The 21633-nt window shown below is 43.8% G+C and overlaps 1 protein-coding gene across 1 annotated transcript in view; it reads left to right on the top strand.

The window, feature by feature from the left end:
* The window catches only part of LOC109142935 (uncharacterized), a 32620-nt gene extending 20921 nt beyond the window's left edge, over nt 1-11699 (top strand). Inside the window, exon 5 of the mRNA XM_027282959.1 lies at nt 11376-11699. Coding sequence (XP_027138760.1) covers nt 11376-11699 — 324 coding nt within the window. The remainder of the gene's footprint in view (nt 1-11375) is intronic.
* Nucleotides 11700-21633: the final 9934 nt, after the last annotated feature.

The raw sequence follows: 21633 nt of genomic DNA, 5'->3' as shown, positions 1-21633 counted from the left end.
TTAAACTCCCTTTAGCAAACCTTGATCCTGTCACTCCCACAGCCCACTATATGCTTATAATATAATAGTTCCAATAGAACCTTCTCATTACTGGCAACTTTTCATCATTCTGGGTTTATACAACTTGTGGAGTGCCACCAGGTTCCATTCTGGGTCCAGTCCTTTTCTTGGTTTAGATGTTTCCTTAAGGCGCATAATGCAAAAACAAATCCGGTCTCATCATGGCTATGCAAATAACACCCAGTTTTATATACCCATCAATCTTAATGATTCCAACTACATTTAGTCTGCAAGCATTAGTGCACAATTCTGATTATTGCTCAGATCTTTAAAAAAAAAAAAACATATGGTCACTACCCGATTTCAGTGTGAACTGTTCACGGCCCTGACACTTGCACATGCAAAAACAATAAGATGCCACATGCGGCATGCCACTGAAGTCGGCATTTATGGTATCATTCCTAAGCTGATGTGCAGTGGAAGAAAGCAAATTCAAAAGAAGATGATAGCAAGGATAAGGATGAGGAGAAAGATATTCCTAATCAGGGCATTTTGTGGAGCAGCAGCTGCTACATTTGTACAGAGGTTTGTGTGGATGCAACACATACCGGTTACAAAATTACCCCTCAAGTTTTGCTAGCATAGATGATTCATCAAGCACCTACGAGTTCTGACACCTCGCACTGACTTCCTCCGTCACAGCTCTCTATTCACCAAGTGACTCCTGCCATTGTTTCAAGTTTATTTCATTATAAGCAAACAATTTTTGCGTCAAAGCGCTTTACAAAGTAGCTTATCTATTTTTGTGTATGGGAGAGAAATGCATCATAATTAATTAATTGCAAATAAAGGAATACTAATGTTAATACAAAATGGTTATTATATTCAGCCATATTCATATTTCAGATTAGAGGAATATAAGTAAGTTATATAGGAATATATTTTTCAGTTCCAGTAAAATAATTAATTTAGATTTATTTGACTGTCTGAATAGTGTCACATGGGAAGGTGGGGAGTTCAGCAATGGACCCAAGCGCAGGTAGGTGTAGGTACACAAAAGCTAACTTTAAAAACAAAACAAACTGTGAGGGATGAATGTAAAACAGCACAGGAGAAAAAACAAAATAAAGAACACAGATGAACCTAAAGGCAGCTGGAAATTCAGGCAAAAGGGCAGGGTCAAGAAACAGAAAAAAATACAAAACTGGGAAACATAAAACACTAGGAAAAACGCTGGGGAGTCAAACACAAAGAGGACACACTGAGAAACAAGACATATACATCTATACACACACAAACCCAACAAACAAAAGAGCAGGAACACAGAGACAAACACAGGACCAAGGGACAGACACAGGCAAGATACAAAACCGGGAACCAAGAATATACTGGGAAAAACACAACAAAGTACTGTAGGATCCACACAGAAACAAGGCATAATACACACAAACACAATGGACAGACAAGGAAACAAAGGAAACACAGGAACTAAATAGACATGCAGTAGACCAGGGGAAAGGAAGTAGAATAAGACAAGACACAGACAGGGAAGAACTACAAAATAAATCAGGAAACACAAAACAAACTGAAAACTGTAACAAATAGTCTATGTTTAATCAGTCTGCTAAAATTACAACTATGATGACCAATTACTCTGAAAAATAACATTAACTCATGCTGGAGATGACTAAATCTTACCTTTATCAGCTACCTGGATATACTTGACCATGCTGAAAGGCCTCTGACAGTGACCTCTGTGTCTGTGCTGAGGGTCTGGTTCTGGTTCTAAGGGGACCCCCCTCCTCCATTCTCTGTTCAGTTTGCAGCTTGGAGTTCTCTTTTGAGTGTGTCTTAATGTGTTTGTATAAATTGTTGGTGTTGCCACAGCATTGGATTTGTTTCCTGCAAACACAGCAGCTTGCAGTATTTCGGTCTGCACTAGCTGTAAAATACTTCCAAACAGCGCACCCCTTTCTCTGTGTCTGTACCCCTTTGCAAGGCGCTGCTGTGTTATGTAACTGCATGCTGGGAATTAACTCACAGTATAGCAGGAGATGAGGGGGAGGGGCAAAGAGCGCATGAGCAAAGTGAGAGGAGCGTTGATACACAGGAACAACCACTATGCTTTGATGGGAGTTGTGTACTGAACTTACAGAAAAGGAACTTAAACTTAAGTATCAATCTCATCGCACAAGTATATATTAAGTATAAAAGTAAATTGATACTATGGATATTTTAGATAAATCACCACTAGTTGGATGTGAGAAGTTCTGAAATTATGTCATGAACAGGGGAATTAGCTATAGAGACCAAAACTGTTGTCTGTACCTGTAAAGATTTATGAATGTTTATTTCTGCTGTGAAGTTGAATTAATTAGCAGCCTGTCTCAAGCGTGCACGCGAGGAATTACAGTTTTTAGCACTTCTGCATTGGCTTCATTTCCCAGAACCAGAGGCTGCTGCTTGGACAAGCCCTGAAGTGAACAGGAAGCCATCGAAGGGAAACTAAGAAATTGCAAATGGTAGCCTGTGGGATGCTTAGGTAAAGTGAATTAAAGTAGTCCAGCCCAGATGAGATTATTGCATGAATGACTCTTTCTAGTTTAGCAGGTGATAGGAAGTGCCTGCCTTTGGAGATGGTTCTTAGTTTGAAGAAGCTGGCCCTGACAACAGAATTTACCTGTCTGTTGAAACTGCTGTCATATAGTGGCAACATTAGTTAGATGTAGGAGGCTGAATAGTAACATAATATCAACTGAGGTGCTGAAAAATCAGATGGGTTCCTTAGTTTCCAATGTCCCAGACTCTGCCAGAAACTAGAGTTATATTTGACTCCAGTCTTATTTTTGGTGGACGTCAAGAGAGTTGGTGAAACATCTTTCCTGCAAAGAACTATAAAAAATAATAATTGTGTCCTTCAGTCATATGGAGAAGGTCGTACATGCCTTTATTTTTTCTTGACTACTGCACCTCTTTGTATTCCCGTCTCAGTCAGAGACAATTTTCACAGCTACTACTGGTTCAGAATTCTGCTGCCAAATTTTAATGGGCATTAACAAAAGGGAGCACTTCACACCCCTCCCTATGATCATTGCACTGGTTCCCTCTACATTTAGAACTGAACAGTTTTAACATTTTATTTACACCCAGAATACATAATAGATCTTTTAACATCTGATGAGCCTGAATGTGATCTTAGATCTTCTAATCAGCTACTCCTTGCTGTACCAGGTCTAACTTTGTGACCAGATTCTGGAATACACCTCCTGAGTCACAACATGTATCCACTTTTAAAAATCATTTAACATTTATTCATTTTTTTTAGGATGACATTTTTATGTGTATGTATATGCACATATGTTTATGTGGGTGAAGCATGTATACAGAATATGTGTTTATGTATATACAGTACAGTACATTTATATCAACATGGCTATGCAATAACAATACAATAAGTAAAAGAAGGTTAAAAAAGGAATTGTGTATACAACACAGCCTTCATTTGCCTGCTTGTCATACTTTCATATCTCATATAGTGTACCATAATAAATATAGAGACACATTCTCTAGAACTGCTTGAGCTAAAAGCCACCGACTTGTTTTTTCAGTTGAATCTTGTATATATTGAAACAATTATCTTATGCATTGTCATCCTTCATCTGTCTCACGTTATGATCACTTGACTGAATTGACATTCTTTCCTTATTGAGGGAGTAGATTGGTTTCTTTCTTTATCCCTGCAGTATATCAGGCCCAAGAAACAATTTGGAAAACTGGTATTTAATTTACCCCAAACTGCAATGTTCATAACAAGTTTAATAGTTATTAATATTATATTCCATTTCTGCCATAGTCTGCAAATAGAGCCCCCTAAATTGGACACACTGGACCTTTAAATTAAAAAGGGATCACATTCATATTGAAGGTTACTTTAAATTCTTAGTTTCTTAGTTTAATCACACAATCTTTGCCCTGTATGCTTTAAAACAGAATTCAAATTGAATAAAATCCATGAAAACATGACCTAACTTTTGAGCTCCCCCATGAATCCTGATGAGTTGGTTCTGACCAATTACCACAAGGTGAGTCAATGCCTCGGCTCTCTGTTTGCTAGAGAAATGACATGTCTGGACACAGGTAAAAAGCAAGACAGGAACTAAAGGAGCCAGAAAGATCTCAGACCATTACTAATGATATGGCAGATTGATTAATAAAACACTGTGTCACTCAAGGCTGGTCTGGAATGATAATTCCGGCTAAGAATCTATTGTCAGCCCAGGCCAATCCCCACTCATTCACAACAGACCATATATACTGTAACTGTTCAGTTATTATTTTTTTTTTTACTGTTCAAGCTCTGTTTACATATCTTTTAGGTTTACTGCAACTGAAAAAAAATGCTTCAAGAAATGTTTAAAATACTTAAAACTAAATGAATAAATATTCAACCTAACTTTATGACCACCTGCCTAATTTTGTGTGGGTGCTGGTGTTGTAGCCAAAACAGCCGTGACCCATCAAGGCATGGACTCCACTAGATCTCTGAAGGTGTGCTGTGGTGTCTGGTCTTAGCAGCTGATCGTTTAAGTCTTGTGAGTTGATCCATGGATTGGACTTGTTTGTCCAGCACATCCCACAAATGTTCAGTTGGGTTGAGATCTTGGGAATTGGGAGGCCAACTCAACACTTTACTCCGAAACCCCACCAGGCATGTCTTTGTCACGTCGCGGCTGCGATGTTTAGCCCAGGGGTGTCCAAACCTTTTTTTAAAGAGGGCCAGACTGGACAATGTGAAGATGCCCAGGGGCCAATAATCTTTAAAAAAATAAAAATTACCATTTAAAGTTACATGCAAATGCACTGTAACAATTTTGTTTTCATTGTCACAATTATATATATTTTTTGAAATGACAATATCACCAGATCTAAACCGATCAGGCGTGAACAAATTTAAAATTCCTTTCACAAAAAAAATTGTATGGAATACATTAAACTTCCATGAAGTTGATACAAATCTGAACCTCATGTTCATTTTAAACATGACTCAATATGAGTAATGCAAAGTCTGTTAACATTTAAGTGTAAAACTTATCACTTTTGCTCTTGTCTTTAACTAAATCATTCACAAAGTAATATTTTGTGTCACATCTACAGATATATCACACCAGCAGTCATTTCCTTAGAAATTTAAATGCTTCATTTTGTAAACCAAAAAAGCCAGATCTGCTAGCCATACAGTATCTGACAATCTTAGCGGGCCATAAATCATATATTACATTACACTGCATTTAGCAGATGCTTTTATCCAAAGCGACTTACAGAGGAGGACATAACTTGAGAAAGGTGTAAAGGAGCACAGAGTAGTTGTTAGTTTTGTTAGTTTTGTTAGGCAGGGAAGCATTCTCGAAACAGAAAGGTTTTTACAAGTTTTTTAAAGGTAGAAAGGGATGTTGCTGTTCTAGTAGCCGTTGGTAGGTCATTCCACCATTTGGGGACGACCACAGAGAAGAGTTTAGAGTGACCTCGCTTTGCGAGAGGCGAGGGTACAACTAGACGGTTTGTATGAGCGGAGCGTAACGCCCTGGTCGGGACGTGAGCCTTTAGTAAGACGCTGAGATAGGCAGGGGCAGATCCTGAGGTGGTTTTGTAGGCTAGCGTCAGAGCTTTGTGTTTAATTCTGGCAGCTACAGGCAGCCAGTGCAGGTCGCTGAAGAGTGGGGTGACATGTGTCCTTTTAGGTTGATTGAAAACCAGTCGCGCTGCGGCATTCTGGACCATTTGCAAAGGTTTGATCGCGCAAGCAGGTAGGCCAGCTAGGAGAGAGTTGCAATAATCGAGGCGGGAGCTGACTGTAGCCTGAATCAGGAGCTGAGCGGCATATTGGGTCAGGTACGGTCTGATTTTTCTAATATTGTACAATGCATAGCGACATGACCTCGCTACGCTATTTTTATATAATATAAAAATCTAGAAAATCTATAGAAATCTGACCGTGGGCCGTGATTGGCCCCAGGACATCCCTGGTGTAGCCCGTCAGACTTTGTCTGCTCATATTTGTTCATTTTCCTGGTTTACGTGCTTCTAAATATGCTTCTACATGTGTAAATATGCTTCGTAGTTCATTTGTTACCCTTTTGTCTGTTTTCGCACCACCAGTTTGTGCTGGGTATTTTATCTTGAAAATCCACCGGATTCTCTATGCTGTTTCTGTGTCTGGCTTCCTGTCAGCTCATTGATAGGTACTGACCATTCTAGACTGGGAAAACCCCACAGGAGCTCCCTTTTAGGTGATGCTCTGACACAGTCATCTAGTCATCACAATTTGGAACCTTTTCATGGTTACATCAGTAGGTATTCTGTTCCTGGTGTGACTGGGTAGTGTTATTGACCTAACTTTACCAAAAATGCAAAATGGAGGTAAATTAGGGAGTTGATCCCTAAATTGACATTACGGCACTACAAAGAGTGCACTAAACACACGCTAGCATTTATAGCACTTCACCTAGCCTGGGCCCAGAAAAGACAGATTGACAGAATGGTGCTTTCACGAGGCTTAGCTGGTGGAGAGATTGTGTGAAAAATGAATGATGAACATGAGTATTCAGTAAATATGTAAATTAAAATGTTGGATATCTAATTAAAAGCAGTAATTCATTTGCATCCAATAAACATTACAAAACAAACAAGTCCAAATTTACATTTACACTTCACTGTGCAATTCTTTGAATCATTTAAATGTTCAAACTCCTCCCAGTCGCCTAATCTCTTATTCGCCCACCACGTTGACCCCCATGTGCCCTGAGCTCATTAAACATACAGTTGGCGGCTCCGATGGTTCAACTGCAGTTTTTTTTTACATTTCAAGAGAATAGTAGCAGGTCTTTGAGGTGGAGCAGTTTGATTTGTTAGAGGAATCAGACACATGGTCATAGACCCTTAGAAAGCCACATCTGGGGAGGTAGCCACCCACCACCTGCTGCCTCCGCTGCTGCATGTAACCCCTGATCATACAACCAACAGGCCTGCAGGCTGCCAGATAATAGGTGACACACTTCACTATGTATGGATGTGTGCGTTTGTGTACAGAGCCAGCTTATTATTTTTTGAAAAAGGGGTTTTGATCATGGGGTGTGCAGGAGGCCTGCTGCTGTACAGGAGAATAGACACTCCCGCTTTGTCCAATCAGAGTGCAGAGGAAGAGGACGACCATCACCACGACATCTCCAGCATCAGAAAGATGTGATACTAAAAACCCCTCAATCAACATAGAGGATACGGAATGCATCACATCTGTGTCCAGCGGAACTTGACCATAACGATATCATAGGTTACATGTAGGTAAAAGCTCTATTACAAGTAAAACAGACTTTCAAACACTTTTCTAAATATGTCTAAGAAGGAAAAAAAAATAATCACATATGTTTAGTTTTAATGTGCCACATATTGTGCTACCAAAGCAAACAATTCCTGTCATACCTTTCTCTCCTTATTTACTGGAAATTTCCCCTCAGAGGGAACATTGATTGATTAAACTTCACTGACCTTTTTGTAAAAAAACGTATTTCTGGTAACAAAATGTTTTTGTTAGTTCACAACCTTGTTCACAATCGGGCTATAAGGAGTAAGTGAATACACTTTGTCTGTGATTGTATGAAGTGTATGCACAGTGGTTGGGTAAACCTCTCTGTGTTTATGTATGTGCAGGCAGCAATTCAAGGTTAAGTAAATGAAAAGGTGGATGCTGATGATGAGGTTAAGTGACAGTATAAGGAGAAGCCTAACACAGTTAACCCCTTCAGGAGGAAGGACATTTCACACTGTTTGTCACTATGTGGCATACCATGTTTTCTATTCATTTAAATAGACCCTGACAGAGTGTCTGTGTTAATTAAGTAGACGCTCTCTGAGCATATTCACGGTTTACTGTATGTGGCGACACAGAGCTCCCTCTGGCTTCTGTTCCCATGACCTGTGAGCTCTATGCATTATGGTTGATTATATTATTGTATGCCCATCAGGCGTAACAAATGAATATGATTAGCCTTGAAAATATGGCCTCAGCTCCTGAGCCTGTGCATTCTGTCCTGGTGCCAGGAAGGCTGCACAATACTTTACATCTTATTTATCTATATTTATGAATACAAAATAAATACAATAAATAGATGTAGTAAATATACATTTGTACATATATTAGCTATGAAATACAGTCATATTCAGTATATGTTATAAAAAATACATACATACATACATACATACTGAGCCTTTTTGTTTAGCATCGCCCTCTCTTCTACATTTTTAGCCAACACATCAGCCTTGGATCGTTTTTTAAACCTTGTTCATTAGTCTAGAGGGGATCATGCATTTGGTCGGGTGTCTGCAGCTAATCTCACACACTACTGGACCCATCAGACTAATGTGTTTGCTCACATTTATGACTGTACGCACTAGGACCTCTCATGGTTTCAGTTTTTCACAATTTTTGAAAAATCGATTTTATTTACAACTCTGTTTTGTACCACCACTCCTCCTGATTGGACGATAGTGGGGCTGTAAGTGATCAGCAACTTATCACTTTGGAATCTTGTTTCTTTTTTTGGAAATGTTCCCGTCCAGCACATTCATTGTTTATTAAATGTGACAGACACAGGGCATGTTAGATGACTACAGTAGAGGCAGGGCAGAGCACATTGACTGTACATTATGCAGATAGTCTTGATGAACGACCCATAATGGGAATATAGAATTGGACAGTTTCAGCCTAATTGTAGCTGCTGCTTTCTTGTAAACTGGTATCTTCAAACGCACATTTGAAACGATATTAAACCACTTTTATTGAGACTCTCCTCCCAAGAAGATAGACAGAACCTCAACACAACATCAGCTTGACAAAGCCCTCTAGAGGCTGTTGTAATTAAGAGATGGAGATGGGAGATGGCTGGATGGTCAACAAAACATCTCACATTAAAAGAAAAAAAGTCAAAGTCACATGATTAGAACTGAAATCGTGTCATCAGGTATAAGGTGTAACCATAGAGTCCTTTCCCTAAACCTAACCAAAGTATATCAATAACATCGCCACATCATAAAATGATTTATTTTCCAATAGTGAGGGACAGATTTGTAACAACGGATGTCATCTTGCTGAACACTTCATTGCTTCCATGTCGGTTTTCTTTGATGCAGACTACCTCATCTTTTACGTTTTGCATTTCAGACAATTTCAAAATAATTCCTGCATGTATATTCACATACAATAAATAAGATGTGCTGTTTATTTCATGTATTAATTGTTTCTAAAGATTTACCAAAATAGAATGAATTAAAAAAGAGGATCTTTTCCACCTCTGCTGTCTTGCTTGAGTGGATCAATAACGCTTTGTGGCAAAGAGTCCTGAATACTCTAGTTTGTTATAGTTGAACACAGTGAGACAACAATGAGATGACACATTTTAATCTGATTATTTTTGGATAACCTCTTCTGAAAATAAAACTAATACAACATCAGGAGAGTGTTTAACTAACTTTGTACAATGTGTCCTCTGAGATGCAATAATAGTATCTGTAAAATCAGGACTGGCACTAATCCAGTTCCATACGGCTCCTACTTTGATGAGGAAATGAAGCTGTCCTGGCGCTTCACTGCTTTAATGACATTTCAAGCTTGTCTGGCAGGAGGAACACTGTTTCCTGACATGAAAATAATGAAATGTAGAGAATGCTGATGTTCATAGGCAGAGCAGCTTGTTTAAAAGAGGAGCATTGGCTAAGCAATCTGAATGCCATTCACCTCTTCTATTATTAGATGTACTGTAACCTACTGCAGTGTCCTTTCCTTTATCTCCATCTGAACAGGCTTTACTCTCCACAAGGTGTGTTTCCTGTTATCCCATTTTAAAGAACCTATTGTGAGTTAATGTATTCTGAATAGATACTTTGACCTGTTCTGTGTGTCAAAATTTCTCAGTTGTTTTTAGTCTGTAAATCTACTCTGAATATATTTTTCTAAGAGTCAAGTTGTTGAAATCAAATTCCCATCACTAGTGGAAATACACGTTCACTAAAACCTGGCACGAGTTCAGCAGGTCAGTATGAAGGGCAAGGAGCTCATTGACCCATTTAGAGGCAATGTGACCCCACAGAACACTTCCTTGGTTTTGAATATCAAACGCTCCCTGAAGTGAGAAGTGGTTTGAATGGTTGTTGCCATTTCGCTATTTTTCACAGTAAACCTGCACCACCTATTATAATTTTCATCTAACCCCGGTGTTTTCAAAGTCTGAAAATCATCCACCTCTTTGCCATTTTTTGGATTAGCCGGGAGGTGGCTGAAGCAGAACTACCAAAATGGTGGCCATGGCCACCACACTAAAATTCACAATGGCTCTTCAGAAACCTGTAACATCACATAGACTATGTTCATGGTTGATACAGTCTAGTTTTACAATGAGTATGCAGCTTCTCCAGTTATGGATATAACAAAGTTTATTAAAAAGAAACAGCCACAGGAGCGTCCTCATCAGCCCCTTCAGCAAGACAAGAGCAAGTTGGAGCATGTGTGATATTGTGTTGTAGGGCAGTGGCCTATTAATGTCAGTAGATGGCACTAATATTGCTAATATTGCAGCCCCACAGCTACGCTGCCGTATTGAACTGTGTGTGTGACGAACTGAGTTTTTCTGGTGACAGATGCGCTGCCAGGATATCCATCATATCCAGCATATCCTTTGAAAGTCGAAGTGCATCTTATTTCTTGATATCAACCAAATGTTGTTTGTTTCTCATTGATATTCTCTGTGCAGAACATAGAGTAGTGTAATGACGTTTTGAGTTGAATTTAAATTTAGTGTGAGTGTTTTTGGGTTATTAAGTTATAATTGTGCCACATTTTGTTTTGTTACATTCAAACACAGCTACACTCATACATAGCTAAACATAACAAGTAATTCACACACACACACATTTTATTCTGCTGCTTAAATCTGAAATAGAGAGCACTGAAGATGATGAGTGACTCTCCACTGAAGCAGGGTCCCTCTGCAGCAACAGCAGGCCCCCCACCCACCCCTGTGCCTTAAACAACCCACAGCAATGACCCCCCAAGGAGGACGCATACTCACCTCTCTAGTGAAAGTGCTTCCACCAGTAACCAACAGCCATCTGTGAGGGCAAAGCTAACCAACCAGTTCCCTAGATCCCCTACTCAGCAGTTGCAGTTCCACACTCCAGTCCGGCAGCCCACAGACCCTGGACCGGACGCACAGTTCACCGCAGCACCCCCAATGCTGTCACCCTACACTGATCCCCGTACAGCTTCAGCTCAAGTGTCCATATCCCCAGCCCCTGTAACCCCAAGTGCAACTCTCCCAATGTTCCAGCCGACCATGCAGACCACCATGGCCCCTGCCCTCCTGCCCCAGACCAGCTTGCACAAACCCCCCACAGTCACCCTGCCACCTCAAAGTCCCCCATATCCCAACTTTCCAGAGACGCAAGTCACACAGCATCCCCCCATGAACCAGCCAGCTGTCCACCCTTACCCAACACAGGTTTATCAGCCAAGCCCCCAGGTCACCACCATCAATACTGATTCATTACCTGCACCTCAGGCCCCCATGTTGAGTTCCCCAGCACCACATATGATGAACACTATGAATAACCCCTCTACAACTGAGCAGACCCCCCAAGGCACAGACTATTGACAAATCCCCGAGTTGCACATGTCACAAGCAGCTGCACACTACTCTCAGATCCCCCTGCACTCATCAGCCATCAGTGCATGGAGCCCTACTTCAGCTGCACCCACCTCACTGCATGTTGCCCATGCAGCTATCGACTTCGCACCTTCCCCCCACACCCAAGCCCCAGCATACCTACAGCCCCCTGCTTCAGTCCCTCAAGTCAGCATGAATCCAGATGCAGTCCCCCAACACATCCTCCTGCCCCCATCCTCCGTCCAGCACATGCATGCACCACTGAATGCCCCTGTCAGAGCCACAGCCACTTCAAGCCTGCCTCCACCAGCCTATGGCGGTTTCCTGCAGACTCATCAGGTGAAGAATGTCCAAGTCTCTGGTAATGCTGATAGCAAGATGCTCATAGAGGACTGGGTTCGCAACATGCAATATCTCCTGGAGGCAATAGAGCTACCCCCCCACCTCCGCTTCTCCACTGTGGTTTGTCACCTGAGTGGTGAGGCCAGAAAGCTAATCCTGAATCTACCCCCCCATGACCAAACCCCTGAGAAGGCCTTTGAGGAACTGAGGGTACGGTGACACACAGGGCTCCTTGGACCCACTAGCCGACTTCTATGAGCGTGGCCAGAGGTCAGGGGTCACACTCATCTGACCAAAGTTTCCCTGGTGCACAGTGTGGTGGACTTTTCAGACAGAAAGCAGAGCCAATGTCGCAAGAGTGAGAACAACGAGACGTGCATGAGTCTGGACCAGGTGGTGGCAAGTTGCGGAGTTGACCTGAGTGAAGCAGCAGTCGAGAATGAGCACCAGTGCTCCCTCCTTAAAGATCTGGTGGAGAGGAATGTAGGTGTGTTCTCCCAGCATCCCATGGATTATGGTCACACAAAGACAGTGCAGCACGAAACCCCTCTGGTTGATTCTAAGCCATTTCGGCTCCCTTATCGCAAGATTCCCCCGTCACAGTGGCAAGATGTGAGAAAGTTGTTGATCGAGATGGAGGCTGCAGGAATCATCAGGCCCAGTAAGAGTTCATACGCTTCGCCGGTAGTAGTTGTGGTCAAGAAAGACAGCTCTTTAAGGTTGTGTATTGACTACCGTAAGCTAAACTCCTGCAGCACGAGAGATGCTTTCCCCCTGCCCAGAATAGAGGAGGCCCTGGAAGCTCTGGGGCAGGCAAAGTTCTTCTCTACACTCGACCTCACGTCGGGTTATTGGCAGGTGGAGGTGGCCGAACATGACAAACACAAGACAGCATTCAGCACACCAATGGGGCTGTTAGAGGCCAATAGAATGCCCTTTGGTCTACAAAACGCCCCCTCCACTTTCCAGAGACTGATGACCTGCTGCTTCGGAGACCTGAACTTCACTCACCTGTTGATTTATCTGGATGACCTCATCATATTCTCCAAAACTTTTGATGAGCATCTGGAGAGGCTGCAGCTGGTGTTCGATCGGCTTAAGGAGCATGGCTTGAAGTTGAAACCCTCCAAATGCCAGCTGATTAGGCAGGAAGTGCACTATCTGGGTCACTTGGTGTCTGCCGAGGGAGTCCGGACGGACCCAGAGAAGATCAGCAGGGTTAAGGACTGGGTGAAACCCACGAACTGCAATTCCTGGGGTTCGCTGGGTATTATAGGCGGTATGTGAGTGGATACTCTGTGCTGGCTGCTCCCTTATACCGTCCTACTGCTGGTGACCCCCGAAAGAAAAAGATGGCGGGAAGAAAAGCCTGGCACCTGACCCACCCTTTTTGTGGACCGGTGATTGTGAGGAGGCTTTCCAGACCATGAAAGAAAGGCTGACAACCGCGCCTGTGCTGGGCTATCCTGATTACAGTCTGCCTTTTGTCCTTCAGACGGACGCCTCAGGGGAGGGCCTGGGCGCAGTCTTGGTTCAGGTTCAGGGTGGTGAAGAGAGAGTCATAGCCTTCGCCAGCAGGGGTTTGAGTCCAGCTGAGATGAGGGATCCTGCACATAAACTCGAGTTCCTTGCTTTAAAATGGGCGGTGACAGACACATTCTATGACCACCTCTATGGGCATAGGTTCTCAGTCCTGACAGATAATAACCCTCTCAAGTATGTCATGTCCTCTGCAAAGCTGGATGCTACGGGCGTGGGTGTCTTGGCTGGCTGCTTTTGATTTCGATGTCCAGTACAGGAGGGGCCAGAGCAACTCCAATGCTGATGCCCTCTCCCGTATGTCCAACCAGGAGGTCAGCGAGGTCCTGCAAAGGTGTCCCCAGCAGGTGAGGTCCAGTGAGCCCAGGCGTGGTGTGAGACAGCCCACGCAGGGTCCAGTAAACCCCACAACCCAGAGTACCTCTGCCTCAGAGGAGCCCCAGTCTGAACCCCCCCCCAAACCTAATGAGCCCTACAGAGACGTGGGGGTGGAGTCACTGCCTGCCATGACGAAACAGGAGATCCGTGCGGGGCAGAAGGAAGATCCTGTTATCGGCCCTGTCTTGCACTACAGGAGTCTGAACCAGAAACCAAGCCGCAGCGAGGGGATCAGTGGTGGTGGGCAGGTATGCCTTCTCCTAAAGGAGTGGAGGAGGTTAGTAATATGAGATGGTATCATGTACCGCCGCATCAGAGACTGCCAAAAGGTAGAGTAGTGGACTACTGCCAGAGAAGCTGCGTGAATCAGTCAAGAGAGCTCTTCACAATGACTTGGGGCATTTAGGTTTTGAGAGGACTGTGCAGATGATAAGAGAGAGATTTCATTGGCCACGGATGTTCCAGGAGATCAAGGATTGGTGTGAGCAGTGTGAGAGGTGCTGCCTGAGAAAGACCCCAACTGCAGGTGTCAAAGCTCCGCTGGTCAGCATTCATAGCAGCTCCCCCATGGAGCTCGTATGTGTGGACTTTCTGACTCTGGAGAAGTCAAAGGGTGGCATAGAAAATGTCCTCATTGTCACTGACCACTTCTCACACTACACACAGGCATACCCCACTAAAGACCAGAAGGCCAACACTGTTGCCAGAGTGCTGTGGAGGAACTTTTTCTGTCGGTTCGGGATCCCTGCGAAATTGCATGCAGACCAAGGGCGCAATTTTGAAAGTGCTGTTGTGAAGGAGCTGTGTAAGTGTACTGGCATCACAACCCCCTATCACCCCCCAGGGCAATGGAACCACTGAAAGGTTTAACCTCACCCTCATGAACATGCTGGGGACCCTGGAGCCTCACCTGAAGCCACGGTGGCATGAGTACGTGGATGCAATGACACACGCCTACAACTGCACACGCCACAACTCTACTGGATACACACCGTACTACCTCATGTTTGGCAGGCATCCCAGGCTCCCTGTCGACCTGATCTTTGGGCTCCAGACCACCAATGAGCCATGTGAATATAGTGAGTATGTCCAGACTCTGCTTGACTGTCTCTCACAGGCCTATGCCCAGGCTAATCAGGCCTCTCACCAGGCCAAGGGACAACAGAAAAAATACTATGATCACAGAGCAAAGAGTCAAGTCTTCAACCAAGGTGACCGAGTTCTGGTTAAAGTGTGTCATATGGAAGGGCGACAGAAACTGGGAGACAAGTGGGAGCCCCGGCCATATATGTGGTGAAGAAGCAGACCAACATTCCTGTGTATGGTCCACCGCAATCTCCTTACACAGTGCATGTTCCTTCCAGTAGAGCAGGCTGGTGGGATGACAGAAGGAGAGGTTGAGCCAGACACAGAGGAGAATATGGAGATGGAGGACACAGAGGACAATGGGGAGCAGGCCAGTGAAGTGACGATACAGGGAGATGAGTCAGACACAGTGGAGGACTTGACAGTGGACAACATGGACAATGTGGAGAAGTGTTTACCTGAGACCAGAGATGAACAGATTGAACACACAGGGATGGAGAAAGTGGATGTGGAGACAGGACAAGTAAGCAGAGGAGTGGAGAAACATGTTACAGCCAGGGGCGCCAACCTGCCTCCCACGCCCAGGGTTCCGAGGAGGCGCTCACAGAGAAGTCGGTATCCCCCCAAGAAACTGTCCTACGAGTCGCAAGCTATGGAATCAGAGGAGGATCGGCAGAAAGTAGAAAGAGGATGGAAGTTGTGGCAGAGGGCCAAAGCAAGAAGAGCAGCTGGACATATGTAGCTTGACACAGCAAGTGCACCTGCTTTAATAGAGGGTACAAATACACATCACATCACATCACATCACACATCCTACATATCACACTCATTCATTCTTCACATATTTATTTTGGACTGTTCTCTTTGTTTATGTTTAGTAGGTGGTCCTTGTTTTATTTAGTTTGTTGTGATGACTGAGACGGCATCAATTAAAGAAGGGTTGGATGTAGGGCAGTGGCCTATTAATGTCAGTAGATGGCGCTAATATATTGTTCTGTGCCCTCAGCGGTTTGGCGAATATGGCCATTTGTCCTAAAAAGGCCACCGTATTTTCTGGTGTGTCACGCGCGCAAGTGCCATTTCGGTCAAGTGTTTATTTTTCTGTGATAAGGTAAGCTGCATGAACCGTGCTCTGCGGAGATGCGAATAATTATCTAAAAATATCAACTTTTGTTCGACTATCCTGGTCACTGTGTTTAAGAGATATGATACAGGATTATGTAAAGTGTTTAAAATAAGTGTTTATTTTTCTGTGATAAGGAGTTGCCAGGTCCCCGTGACTGTGAATGTGCAATAAACAACGGCCGTGTCTGACTCGTCCCTCCTCTATACACCCCAAATGCAACACAACACACCGCAGAGTCCCTGGGTGGGGTGGCCGGGTTACAGTGTTTTAATGTCATACTCAAGGCCTCAAGTCCCCATGAAACAAATAAGGGTGCTTGTTTGCTTCCTCATATTTACATGTTCCCTGGAATGTGGATAGGACAGGACTTCCCGAATCACAAATATTGGTTGCCATTTGCAAAAGCGAACAAGTGCTAGAACCATAGTGGAACCCAGGACCGAACACAACCTCAGAAACCAGCAGTAGCCTGTCTGGCAGGGAATACAGCAGCCTACTGAGGTGGTTTTCTTGCCAGGTCAGTTCACTTAGCTACACGACTGAATGAGCTAATGACAGTTAGTGGTTCGCTACTTAGCAATCTGTCAATCAGGAAAGTCTGTAAACCACCTTGGTAATATAACATTGGATCAGAGGCTGTGCTCAAACCCAGTCCTGTCCAGCTGTACTCTGCGGTTCTGTTGCCTGCTAACAACTGTTTTAGTTAGCAGAACTTAAATAGCAGTTGCTACTTTAGCAAGTGGTTAGGCTAAATATATCTGTCCATCAAGAAATCAGAGGGGAAAGCACCAAATATACTGTTTATACAATCTGATCCAGTTTCACCAAAATCACTGAACAGAGTTGTAAAGTTGTGCTTTTCTACAGTGATCAGTGAGGCCCGGCCACAGATGACTATAGCAGCCATCACAATCACTCAAAGACTTTGGCGGCATCATGAAAAAAAGTGTTTCATTGGATGTAAAATAGGTATACGCCCCTTCTCAACATTTAATGACATGTTGGCAGATGTAAGCTGACTACACTCTTATTAATGGACAAAACTCTTTAAAATTGCCCTCTGATTCACCGCTTCCACATATGGTGCAGGCCTGTCTATCAGAAGTAACTTCCATGGAAGATCAGCTCTAGCTCCTGAACCACAGCCGCTGTGAAGACAGAAAAGCAGATGATAGAGCTGTCCTCTAATTGTTTTGTTTTTTTCTATATGACAACATTAAGCAGCATGTAAGACTGTAAATTCTGAAGTAGAAGTACTGATGTTTACATGAGATGGTGCTCATGGAAGCGCACAGCTTTTTTTGTTGCATTATATAAGGCAGACAGATTAGTGTGTGGGCATGTCTCTGCTCCGTCCCATCCACACTCAATCACGTCCTCAGCGCATACATAAATCCTTTTACATGTGACCCCGCTGTGACTCAGCCTGCAGATAATAAAATATCAGAGCTCCACGGCGCTTGTATGGACACCTGTGATAATGACATATTTTCCAACAGCCCAGGGAGTAAAATCATCAACAGATGAGACACAGCGCGCTCTGCTCCATGTTAAACAGTCACTTAATGGACTGACACTGGCAGTAGCTTCCACCTTGTTTCCATGGCAACCCCGCCAGGGTGCCCGGCACCGGTTGGCGGAGCCGGCAAAAGGCCGGTCAGGTGTGAAATTACCTCAGTGCCCGGCGCCACATGGAGCGTGAAGAGAGTTTAACAAAAGCAACGTGGTTAAAGGAGAGCCGTCCTCCACCTGCAACACTACACCCCTCACCCATCCACCACACACACGCACACACACACACACACACACACACACACATCTCTTTCTTGGCTGTCATACTAATGTAATTCACTTCAAGCAGTATTTCTTCTAAGTGCAAAAACACACGCAAGACAAGTTAAATTGGGAGATAGATGAAGGCATGCTAATGTTGAGCGGAGGGGGGGTGATCGAGATTTGTCTTGACATCTATATACCACCGTTCCACAGCTCTGATTTTCTCTGCTCTATGGCGTCAACTTGGATTGAAGCGGTGCCTGTTTCTGTTGATTTGTTCATATGCAATAGAAGTAACATGAATTCATAGATTGTGTCAGCAGGCATCCATTTGTATGTGCTGTGTACACGCACACACACACACACACACACACACACACAGAGCAACAAGTTCTGCCATGCAATTTCTGTTCTGCAAAATCTTTCTACATCATGTCATTTCTTCATTTGTTTTGTTTGTTTGCATAGAAATGAGCTCCTCAGGGTTATTTTAGCTGTTTTTGTAACTTGTGCACAGAACGTTGTACCATGGTTTGTGAGTGTTAGCCTGTTATGACTGGTTGGAGGCGTGCATTATCTTGCACTGCAGTTAACAGTGAGACGTGTTGGTTGCAAGGGCATGCATGTGATTGGATTTTACTATTCAGCTGATGACTGACCTGCTGATGAATGAGTCTGTGATAGTGAAGCATGAATGATAATTCTGTTCTCAGCTAATATGCAAGTGTGACTGCCTGAACTAATGTTATATCCTTGTCACCCATTGAGAAGCAGATTTATGAACACTGGGTTGCCTGGACAAGGAACATATTGCTCTGTGTGACCACCAGCTGATCAAGAGTCATGCACGCCAGGAGCTACTCATTTCTAAGATGTGCTAAGTCACCACAACTGAAACGAACAACCAGCAAAGTATATTTCTAACAGCAGATGTTTCAGACTTGTTTTTCAGTATCACAGCAATTCAGGCTGTCCCAAATCATGCACTGTTTGTCCACAGTCTTATTTCAGTGTCTGAATCATAAGTATGGAAATAATACTTGGTATAAAAACGGTAGTCTGCCCACCGGGTCTTCCTCTACGCTTCCATCGTCATCCGTGTTGTTTCCGGGTCAGAGGGCCTGTGCCCGACAGGTGTGGCTGCTCGCCTTGCTCGTCGTTTTGTTTGTTCTTATATTTAAGGTATTTGTAATTGTTGTTGTAGGTTTGTGTGCTGCTCCGTGCTCCCTGTGTGTGTGCGCTGTTATCATTGGCCAGTGGTAAGTGTTTTTCTCGGCGTTGTGCTCGGTGCTGCTAGGGAGCTAATGCTGGTCTGGCTGCTTCCTGGAGTCCAATCCTTCCTCCTCGTGAGTGTGTGTTCTACTGAGAAGGTATGTACATTGTTACGTGCCACTGCATCAATCTTAGTGCATCTAGTGAACCCGTTCTCATTCCCAACGCGTAAAATACCGACGCTTTGTCACGCCCCTTGACGTCTGATACCGACGTAAAAGGTACCCTTCCGCGTCTGTATGAAACGCTCTGGGTTGTCCATTGACTCCAGTATAATCCGTTTGCGCTGGTAAGAGACGCTCAGAGCAGAGCTCCAGCCGTCCATTCACTCCAATAATAACCCAACCACAGCGATACATGACGCTGCAAGCTACAATCTGATTGGACAACCGAGGACCCTCTGCCCGGAACTGTTTTTCTTACTATGTCAAGGATTTCTTTTATTGATATTATCAACGTTTCTCAGCACAAACACGCCAAAGTGTCACTGATAATTCAACAATAAGATAGCTTCATGTTGTGGCCCTCAGTATGTTTTTTTTCTCCTTCTAGCCTGAGAAATAAACTTTTATTCCTATGTTTTGGATAGCGGAAAGGCCTACACTACCCAGAATGCTCGACCACTGACGATTTGCGAGCTACAATCTGATTGGACAACCGAGGACCCTCTGCCCGGAAGTGTTTTTCTCGTGTTGTTAAAGATTTCTTTTATTAATATCATCAACGTTTCTCAGCACAAACACGCCAAAGTGTCACTGATAATTCAACAATAAAATAGCTTCATGTTGTGGCCCTCAGTATGTTTTTTTTCTCCTTCTAGCCTGAGAAATAAACTTTTATTCCTATGTTTTGGATAGCGGAAAGGCCTACACTACCCAGAATGCTCGACCACTGACGATTTGCGAGCTACAATCTGATTGGACAACCGAGGACCCTCTGCCCGGAAGTGTTTTTCTCGTGTTGTTAAAGATTTCTTTTAATAATATCATCAACGTTTCTCAGCACAAACACTGTGTGTGTCACCATTGATATTATGACTGATAAAATAAAAAGTTAATCACTTCTCTGTTTAATGTGCTTTTTATAATGTCTGTTTTTAGACAGAGCTTGTTATCAACAGACCTTTTGAGAAGGAAAAATGAAATTTCCTGTGTGCAGTTTGCGCTGGAGCTGTACTGTGTATATATTCATATACAGTAACAATTTTATTCATGGAAAGCTTTCTGGGCTGCTCAAAGGATCACAAAAGCACCATGCAGCACACTCACCATGTGAGTTTTGTTCAGTGTTTTGTCGAAGAAATCATCAAAGTCGAATTGACATATTTGATAGGGTGTGTTTTATTAAAAAGCATGCCGTCACACTGGTAAATTGACAGTCACAGAACATATCTGAGCCACCTCAAGCTGACCCCAAGGTCAAGGCCATATCCCCTGATAACTCATCAACGCTTTGAGATAGGGGCCTGAAATCTGCACCTGCGCATTGGGACAGCATGGTCGACCACGGTGTCGAGTTTCAGACCCGTGCGCCCTTCGGGAGGGTCAGAGGTCAGCCGTTCTGTACTTAACGAGGCCTAGTAGTTCAGGCTTAAAAACACCTGTTTGGTTTGTGAATAACTCATCAGCGCTTTGAGGCAGGAGGCTGAAATCTGAGTATGTGTATCAGGACGCAGGGTCTGATCAGGGCCCCTATTTTCACCCCCGTACCCCCTTTGGAAAGGTCAGAGTTCACCCGTTCTGGACACCTTTTTGGGAATAAATTGACAATGCTTTGAGGTAGGAGGCTGAAATTTGACTATGTCATATGCCGTGGAGCCTTCTGCTGGGATTTTTTGGTCCTGTCACAATCCCATCACTGTAGAGCTAGTTAGCTTTCTAGAAGGTCTACAGAGTTGGGACTTTGGGAGCCTGACCCAGACCTCCATTTAGAATAGTACAGTGAGTTTCATGCAGTTCGGTGCATTTTTGTGGCAGCAGCGAGGACGCAGATTCGTGTAACGGCGTCCTTTCTCGGCCCCGCCCATCGAAAAGTACTGGGCCGACGTGGACCGGACCAACATCTATCCACTCGTCTCAGACCCGTGCGACTTGTAGAAACACATGTCCTCCAAAACCTCCACGTTGGTCAGAGGGTATAAGACTGCATGATTCTGACAGGACCCCAATGCTCAGGAATCCAGATGGGGCAAAAAAAATTCTACTGGACTTGTGGTTTTTTTTTCACCGGTTCATTATTCAGGGCCCCTGGGGGATCCTCTGTTTCAAATCTGGGGCCCCTGGGGTCAAAGGCTGCTGCGCGGCGGCCAAAAAGACATGTTTTTTTAGTGAGCCCCCAAATCTGACCCTCTTCTTTTCCGGTTACTATCTCCTGATAACTCATCAAAGCTTTGAGGCAGGGGGC

Source organism: Larimichthys crocea, chromosome I (assembly GCF_000972845.2).
Source record: "Larimichthys crocea isolate SSNF chromosome I, L_crocea_2.0, whole genome shotgun sequence".
NCBI classification, from domain to species: Eukaryota; Metazoa; Chordata; class Actinopteri; family Sciaenidae; genus Larimichthys; species Larimichthys crocea.
This window is presented reverse-complemented; position numbering and strand designations above follow the sequence as displayed.